Source organism: Gracilinanus agilis, chromosome 1 (genome assembly GCF_016433145.1).
Source record: "Gracilinanus agilis isolate LMUSP501 chromosome 1, AgileGrace, whole genome shotgun sequence".
NCBI classification, from domain to species: domain Eukaryota; kingdom Metazoa; phylum Chordata; class Mammalia; order Didelphimorphia; family Didelphidae; genus Gracilinanus; species Gracilinanus agilis.
In genome coordinates, this window is record NC_058130.1 from 673,486,865 (window position 1) to 673,495,842 (window position 8,978).

Consider the following 8,978-nt stretch of genomic DNA (forward strand, 5'->3'; position numbering starts at 1 on the left):
GTCCCAATTAAAATCCTACCTTCTACAAGAAGCCTTGCCCAACCCCTCTAAATTCTAGTGCCTTTCATCTCTTTATTTCCTATTTATATATAATTTATTTCTATATATTTACTACCTTCTTCATTAAATTATAAGCTCCTTAAGGGTAGGGACTGTCTTTGCCTCCCTTTTTTTTTTTTTATCCCTAGAACTTAGCAGAGCCTGGTATACAGTGAGTGCTTAATGCTTATTAATTAACTATTAATTATTAATTATTAAGAACTAAATGAGAAAACTGAGGCTTAGAGAGGCTAAGTAGTATGTCAAAATTGAACATTATTACCTTTCTTTTGCTACTAGCTTCAACTGAGGTCAATTCTTTTTTAACATTTAAAAAAAATTTTGAGTTCATAATTCTCCCACACACACCAAGGTAAGCAATCTGACATATTGTACTCGTGCAATCATGTAAAATATTTTAATGAAGTCAATTTTTAATTAATTTAAATTAATTGTTCAAATAGCGACAATACTTTCCACCTCTATATTGCTTCACACTTTACAAAGTCCTTTCGTATATCTTATCTGGGTTCTAGTCCCTCCCCAGCAGCTACCCAGCCTTTAACTTGATGTGGTTTAGATTTCACTTTTGCGGTCCCAAATGGTTTAAAGATGTGGAGTCCATGGCTCATCTGACTAAGGAAGGTTTGTCATGACTTTGCCAGAAAGGAAAAAAAAATTGCGATGAAATGACATTTTTTAATATCTGGGCTTTCACTGGCTAGTTTATTATTCCCCTAAGCTATCATTCTGTCTCTTGTCTTACTGCTTTTACACAGGCTCTCCCCCAAGTGGGAACGTTCCTTCACTTCAACACAAAGGCTTATCGGATTATTTGTCAGTGCTGCCCGAATAGCCTACAGGGTATTTCTTTGTGAGCATGTACCCTCCCCCAGTAGGTTCTCAGCTTCAGGAGGGGCAGGAATTGTCCCTTTTGGCTTTGAATTCCTAAAATTTCGCTCGATGGTGGGTACACCGTCGGCGATTAGGGAATGCTTGTTGATCTCCCCCTCCCCCACCCCGCCCCTCTTATCTTTTCGTAGGGAGGGTGATATAAGGTGAGTAATACCTTAGGAGGAAAGTCCCTAAGCCCTCCGCCGACAGCTCAAGCCAGTCCTTTGTCACCTAAGGTGACCTTGATAACAAGATCCGAAGCCTGGGAGGGAATGTTAATGGTACAGTGGTTTTATCCCGGTCTGTGTGGTGGTTTTGGTGAGACAAGTGCAAGGAAAATATGAGATGACTTATATTTAACTTGGGTAGCTGCACAGGGTATTTTAACTGACTCAGTGCTCTTAGATTGTTTTCTAAAGGCGAAACTGCAGTTTTGCTGGAGAATTTTAAAGACAGTGTTGCAAGGAAGGGAGAAAAGGAAAAGGAAAATGTTGAGTAACTTGTTATCAAGCTCTGGGTTTCGGATCCAGGCTAGCTATTCATTTTCCTAGGCCTGTTAACTCATCTATAAAATAAAGAGGTCAGACTAGATCATCTCAGAGGTTTCCAGCTTAAAATCGTGTGATCCCACTCTTGATGTCGAGGGGGCAGGACCAGAAAAGGGCGCTGTGGTCACAGTGCAGGGGAGATGGGTGGAGGGAGATCCTGGTTGGCCCGGTGCCCACTGATCCTGGGGCAAGGGGTGTGGGAGCAAGGCAGCGGGAGTGAGGGAAAGAAGAGAAGAACGAAGCGCCAGCCACGTGGGGCCCTTCCGCTTGCTGAGGCTCTAGCCTTTGTTTCCATGCCGCCCTTCTCCAGGAAGCTCCAAGAGTCCCCGTAAAGAAGCCACTCCAGGAGCTTCGTGGAGCTATTTCCGTGCCATCCTGGCTACGGGGCGTGGGGGAGCCCGGAGGAGGAGGCGGGGAGGATTGAAGAGGCGCTCAGTCTGTTTTTACGTCCCCCAACGGAAGGTGCTATTTGTGGAGCCGAGCACACCCCGGAGGGAGCCAGCCTGGAAGGGGAGGAGGAAAAGGAGGGGGGAAAAATCACATCCACATCCACTCTCATCTGCACAGGACTTCCCCGGAACTGCCGCGTGGGGGTGGCTGTATTAATTCAATCATTCATCACCGCTTTCGCTCTCCCTTCCCCCAGCAGCTCAAGCTGCAACTGGGCGGCCTGGGCGCTAGAAGCGCAGCGGGCATCCCTCCATTGAAGACTCCTCTTCCCTCCGACGCACCGCAGGCAGCACACCGAAGTGCGTGCGTGGCTCGCTGGCCTCTCTCGGGTTGCTGCGTGTCGCAGCACTATCAAGGGCAAGGTCTAGGGTTCCCCCACCCCCGCTCCGCAGTCATCAAGACTAGGCCCGCAGAGCCCGCGCGCGCTCCCTGGTACGCGCCCCTTTTCTTCTCTCCCTCAGGACCCCGGGAACGCACTCACGCGCTTTCCTCCCCCCACCTCCCTTCTCCTCCGCAGCCCCATTGTACTCAGCGTGCCGAGACGGTGAATCGCCACGGAGTGAATGGAAGGAGCGCCCACCAATGAGCGGCGGCTTTGTCCAAGCTCCACCCTATGGGTCCCGCCCCTTCCCCTTCTCGCTTCTTCCCCCCCACCCCCAGCCCAACTCCGGTTCTCTTGCACTCTTGCGTCACGGCAACTTTTAATCCTCCTCTTTCCCGGCCCGCGGGTTTGGCTCCAAAAGAGAAAGAGAGAAAGAGCGAGCGAGCGAGCTCCCTCTCCGCCTCCTTCCTGCTCTCCTTTCCACTTTCTTTCTTTCTACCCAAGCGCGCGCTCTCTCCTTCCCTTCCTTGGTGTGCCGGAGGAGTATATGTGCGGGGGGCGCGCGCACTCTTGCCCCGGACTCGTCACCTGCGTCCGTGCGCGCGCCGCCTGGGTGCCTTAAAGCTGCCCCTTCCCCTCCAGACCCCTCCTCCTCCCCCCGCCGGGTCCTGCTGCTGCTGCTGCACCTCCCCTTCTTTGCCCTCCCCTCCTCGCGCGGCTAGCCAGCTAGCCGGGTGGTGGGCCGAGGAGCTGGAATCGTAGCACCTCATTGCACAACCCGGCTTCCCAACTGTTTACATATAATCGGACTGTGTGTATACTGCGTGAGTCACCCGCTGGAGGAGGAGGAGGAGGAGGAGGTGGAGGAAGAGAAGAAGGAGGGCACAGCCTGGGATCGGCGCACCGCACACACACTCGCTCACACTCAGTCACTCTCCCTCACCCAGCACGGAGGCTGAAGAGCGCGTAGGGGGAGAAGCGCAGCCAAAAGTTGCCAAGGTGCCTTTGCCGGGAGACTTGGGCTTCGCGGTTCTGGGTTACTCGATTGGCATTCACTCTGCCGTTTCGGAAGCTTCTCTCCAAGTCCCAGGCCAGCAGCTCCCCGGACCCTGAGTGCGAGGCGCGCTTTGCGCAGACCTTTCTCCGCCCGGATTGTCTCTGCAGCGGCGGCGGAAGGAAGCCACCCAAACCTGCCCGTAGCGGCCACCGCGAACCGGGATTCTCGGGGGACCCCCAGTCCTGAGCCGCCCCCTTGGGCGGGGTGGAGGAGAAGGCGGAGCTGGCCCCCAGGCCGCTCGGTGGCTCTTTAGCCAGCCCCTGCCCCGGCTGCAACGTGGGCGCCCTAGAGCGGCTCTGGCTAGCTTTGCCCCCCGTGGGGGGTGAAAGCCAGAAGACCTCGAGAGACGCCCCTGGCTCGGTTGCCGTCGTCGAATCTCCGAATCGCCTGTTCTCACTCCCAATCCCGTCCCGGATATCGGGGTTTAAAAGCCCAGTTCCCTGGGCTCTGGGACCTGGATGTGTTCCTTGCGTCCTGCCATGAGCCGCAACGTCCAGCCCCGCAGCCCGGGCCTGCTGCTCCCTGCCGCCCGAGGCTCCCCATCCAAGCGCCTCCTGGACGGCGACGAGGCAGCCGCGGTGGCGGCCAAATGCCTACGGCTGTCCGAATGCCCGAACCCTCCGGACTACCTCAGCCCTCCCAGCTCCCCCTGCACTCCCCCGCCCGCGCCCTCGCCCTCGGCGCCCGGCGGCAGCGCTCCAGGACCCAGCCGAATCGCCGGCTACCTTCTGTTGCCTCTAGCCGAACGGGAGAATGTGTCCCGGGCGCTGAGCATCCACACTGGGCAGGAGTTGCGCTGTAAGGTACGGCCGCCCCCCCGGCGCCCACCCTCATCCCCGAGCCCGAGGGACGCCGCGTGGGAGAGGGAGGGTTGGACAAAGGTCTTGCAGGATCGTCTGTCAGAAGGGACCTTAGGAATCTATTCATTCAATCTTCACCTGCTAGGGCGGAGGGACTTAAACCCGTAAGGAAAACGAGGAGCGGACTTGGGGAAAGCAGGCAGGGGGTCTCTTACGGAGAGGTGGGAAAGCTTTCTGTTGGGATCCCAAGAGACCTCTCTCAGTGATTCTGGAGCGGACTTGAGGTGGAGGGCGGAGGAGTCATAATTTTTAACTGCATTTCTTTCAGTTTACCTCCCCTGCTCCTGGATGGGTCTTACTACCTTCTTCCCGGGAAAGTAATTCATCCAGCCCCTCACCCCTCCCTATCAGTTTCATTGGGTGGAGGTACCCTCCCCCCCCCCCCCCCGGAGGCTGGCATAACTGCAAACTCTAAGCCTGCTGGCGTTTTAAAAGTGCTAGAACTTTTTAGTGGGCACCCAGTAATAAGCCTCTGTGGGATCCCATGACCTCCAAGATCCAGATTCTAGAATTCCACCCTTGCCCCCCGCTCCGCCAGGTCTCCCAAACAGCACCCTTAGAATGGACACTTCCTACTAGAAAAGTGGGGAGCCCAGCCCCGGCAGGAACACTCATTCATTTCCTTTAATTCCTGAAATGGATTTTTGTTTTAACATAGAAGAGGAGATAAATTCCCAGAAACAGAATCTGCAATTTCCTTTGGTGCACCCATGCTCTTGACATTTCCAACAGATCTAAAGCTCCCCCAGAGAAACCCACAAGTGCACATTCCCTCCTTCAGAAAGCACAGCCGCTTCAGAAAGCCAGTGCTTGCTCCTTCTGGCTCCCCCCGCTTCACCTGAAGTGAGGGGTCAGCCCTTGGGTCAGCCTGGTTTTCTGCTGCTCACCTGACTCGGTCTGAATGGAGTTTTTGTCATTGAGTTTGGCTACTGCCACCTGCTGTCTGACTTGGGGGGGATTTTAAATGCTTGCAAAAGCTCTGCGTTTAGGGAATGAAAAGGGGGGGGGGGATTCTAAGTAGCCAGTCCAAAATGCCTCTTTGGCTGAAATGTTGATGGGTGGGGGTAGGGGGGGGGGGGTGGGGGACGGGGACGAGGGGAGAAGGAGGTTGTTTGAATAGTAGCAGAGGGATTTTCCTTGCTTGCCCTCTATTAGACTGGCACAAGAGATGGGGTGGGACCTGAGGATTGTGTAATCCTATCCAGTTCCTCCCAACAGATAATAGCTGGATCCAGATGGTGACGGTCCATGTGTCACCGTTTCCAGTTGAGTCTAGGATATGAGTAACCCTGGCAAAAACAAAAGGCCTTTAAAAGAGCACAATTGGTTTCTTAGAGAAGTTATCCATTCCCTGGGAAGGGAAAAAAAAAATCAGCGGATCTAAAACTTCTCCTTTGAAAGCATTTACTCTGAGCTTTTGAGAAACAGATGAATGATGGTTATACCTGAGTCACACCTCAGGCTGCTTAAAGTGCTTGTCATAGACTGATTTATAGTTTTCTCTCTGACTTTTTTTTTCCCTTTCTCCCTTTGTTTTTGTCTCTCTTTGCATCACTTGTCTTTTGTGTCTGCCTCTCTGTCTCTCCAATCATCTTTCTCTTTCCCTCCAGATTACAATTCTGCTGTTTTTCTCCTCTGCCTTTCCCTGCAGCCTAGATCTTGCAGAGTCACCATATTCTGTGTACTTTGTATGGCCATCCTTCTTCTCTAGACTGTAAATTAATCGACAGCAACAGTTTTAAAGCTATTATGGAATAAAGCCAGAGTTTCCTGATGCTTTGATGGGCAAAGGAGACAAGGAATGGACCTAGCCTCTCTAATCAGTTATCAGTGAATGTTGATTCAAAGCATCCACTGTGTTTAGAACACCATGGGGAGATAGAGAGAGATTGAAAGACTGGACATCCTTGCCTGGCTGGATCCCATTGTCTAGGGAGATGGGGCACCCACCACTGACAGTAGTCCTCTCAAGTAGGTAGGATGGATGCATAGTTGCTCCTACCCCTTAACCAGGTCTCTAAAGACTCGATAGGTGTTATTGGTATAAGTATTGGCAGAGGCAGTGTGAAATTTAGAAGAAGGAGGTGACCTAAGGAATGTAGTAGAAAAACACAGCCTCACTCATGTGGAAATTAAACATCTAAGTTCAGCATGGGTGCTCAGAAGTAGCCTCAAGACTTTTTAGTTTCCTATCATAGGCTTTATTTATTTTTAATTAAATTTTTGAAAGCCTTGCCTTGCTTCTTAGTATCAATTCTAAGACAAGAGCAGCAAGGGCTAGGCAGTTGAGGTTAATTGACTTGCCTAGGGTCACAGAGCTAGGAAGTGTTTGAGGCCTGATTTGAACTTAGGTCCTTCCAACTCCAGGCCTGGCCCTCTTTCCACTGTGCTACCTAGCTTCACCACCTACCACAGGGTTTAAAGATGGAAGGAATCATTGACTTTAGAGGTCTTCTGACCCAACCTCCTCAATTTACAGGTGTGGTAATTGAAATTGAGAAAAGTTAAGAGACTTGCCTAAAGGTCATATAAGTATTAAATCTGTAGAGCTGGAAATCAAATCTAGATCATTCAATTCCAGATCCAGGGATGTTTTCCACTATACCATATTGCCTCTTGGTGTAATGACTGAGGGACAGAGCTTTTTGGTCACCCAGGTAGTAGCAGAGCTGAGATTTGAACTCAGGCCCTTTGACTCCAGTTCCAGCTCTTATTTCCGCTTGGAGAGAGCTCATTTCCCATTTCCTTTCTGCAGGTGTTCCCTATTAAACACTACCAGGACAAAATCCGGCCTTATATCCAGCTGCCATCTCACAGAAACATCACAGGGATTGTTGAAGTGATTCTCGGGGACACAAAGGCATATGTCTTTTTCGAAAAGGACTTTGGGGACATGCACTCCTACGTGAGAAATCGGAAAAGGCTTAGGGAAGAGGAGGCCGCCCGGCTCTTCAAGCAGATCGTCTCTGCAGTTGCCCACTGCCACCAGTCTGCCATTGTGTTGGGTGACTTAAAGCTCAGGAAATTTGTCTTCTCCACTGAGGAGAGGTGAGTGTGACAGCTAATGTTGTATAACTTTTCTGCATTTGCAATGAATTTTCATGTTGATCCTGTTAGTTCAGATTTCCAGTTTAAAAAAAAAACTGTTATACCAGATTTATTATTTAAGAGACCCAACACACACTGTCCCTTGCCCCAATTAAAAAAAAATGCAACCTTTTGTTTATCTTCAACTCTCTTAGAAGATCTAGGAAATAGTTTGAATGGATAAAATATGATTATAGAACCTTTCCCTTCCAAAATCACAAATGATGTCAGGCCACAAGTATGTAGCATAAAAAGCACGTCTTTATGATATAGCTATTTATTACTCTTTTATAGCATTCCGTCTCATGGGGGAACTTTTCAAAGAGTTGTGGGCTTTTGGAAAGGATGGATGTCCCTGATGTCTCGTAGGCATAACCAGCTACTCTAAGCTTAGTTGTTGTGAGGGGATGTATTGTCTTCTGGCCCTCCAGCCCGCCCCCACATGCTTTGTCGTACATTCATATAAAGTGGCATACCCACTTTTAAAAATAATTGCATAAATCTTCAGAAGGTTAGAGGAATAGGTAATAAAAATTCATGGTAATTTAGGTATTAATTTTGCATTTGAGGTAACTTAGGAACCTTATCAGTCAACAAGCATTTATTAAGCCCCTGCTAAATGCCAGGCATTGTGCTAGCTACTGAGGATACCAAAAACAAAACAATCCCTAACCTTAAGAAGCTTACAGTCTAATTTTATTTTATTTTATTGTCATGCAAAAGACACTTCCATATTGGTCATTGTTGTAAGAGTGCACTCATATATAACCAAAACCCCCAAATAAATCAGAGATACACTGAAGGAGCTTATAGTCTATAGGGGATGATTGTGTATGTGCACACGAATGAATATAAAAAGCGAACAGGAGGTAAATTTATGGGAGAGAACACTAACAATTGGGAGAGGGAGAATCAAGAAAGGCTTCTGATGTAGAATGAAATTGTACAGGGTAGCCAGTTCCTTCCTGTATTGTGGAGTAGACTCATTACAAATTGACAAAGTTAAAAAGAAAAAAAAAATGTGGTGACCTAGTGGACAGTTTCTTCATGAGTAAAATGAGAAGGTTTGGCTCTGACAGTTAAAAGTTTCTTTCAACCTGGGTTCAAACACTTTCTAGCTGTGTGACCCTGGGTGAGTCACTTGCTTTCTGTGTGCCTCAGTTTCCTCCTCTGTAAAACAGGTATCCTCATAGTATCTACCTCCCAGAGTTGTTTGAGGATCAGATGAAGCAAACACTCTATAGCTCTTTGCTATTATTAAGCCCAGTGAATGACATTTTGGGTGTTGCTGTCCAGAGTTGCCTACTTTTCCCTGTCCTGAAGGGTATCTTCCTTTTAATTCCTCCAGCCCAAGGATGCTTTGATGAAACACTAAAGTAGATAAGTGGCTAGAAGGTGATGCAGATCAGGGGAACTTTAGATCTCCCTGAAATATTAATTGGTTTAACTTTTTAACTTAAACCACTTCTACGCCTGTGACCGGTGGTGATGCGCTTTTCGAGTCATACAGAGGATGAGATTCCCGTTGTGGGCTTGGGATTCTACTTCAGTACGAGGATAGTGGACAGATGAGTAAAGAGCAGGGGTGACCTACTTGCTTAAAAGAGAGGAGTGATGCTGGGCACATTCACCTCTACAGAGGTTATCCTTTTTTGGGGGGAAAGCCGTTGCCTCGTCGTGCTAACCTGAAATGTGCTTTGCACGGGCTGGTGTCGGGCACT

At 49.3% G+C, this 8,978-nt stretch overlaps 1 protein-coding gene across 1 annotated transcript; it reads left to right on the forward strand.

Annotated features, from left to right (window-relative positions):
* The first annotated feature begins 3,593 nt into the window (after positions 1-3,593).
* TRIB1 (tribbles pseudokinase 1) lies at positions 3,594-7,609 on the forward strand. The gene is made up of 2 exons (XM_044658285.1): positions 3,594-4,113; positions 6,926-7,609. The coding sequence occupies exons 1-2, from the start codon at positions 3,769-3,771 to the stop codon at positions 7,220-7,222; spliced, it is 642 nt and encodes a 213-aa protein (XP_044514220.1). The 5' UTR covers positions 3,594-3,768; the 3' UTR covers positions 7,223-7,609.
* Positions 7,610-8,978: the final 1,369 nt, after the last annotated feature.

Coding starts and splice junctions, on each gene's coding strand:
- TRIB1 (XM_044658285.1), top strand. CDS start 3,769: ATGTGTTCCTTGCGTCCTGCCATGAGCCGCAACGTCCAGCCCCGCAGC. Junction 4,114..6,925: donor GGCAGGAGTTGCGCTGTAAG/GTACGGCCGCCC, acceptor TCCTTTCTGCAG/GTGTTCCCTATTAAACACTA.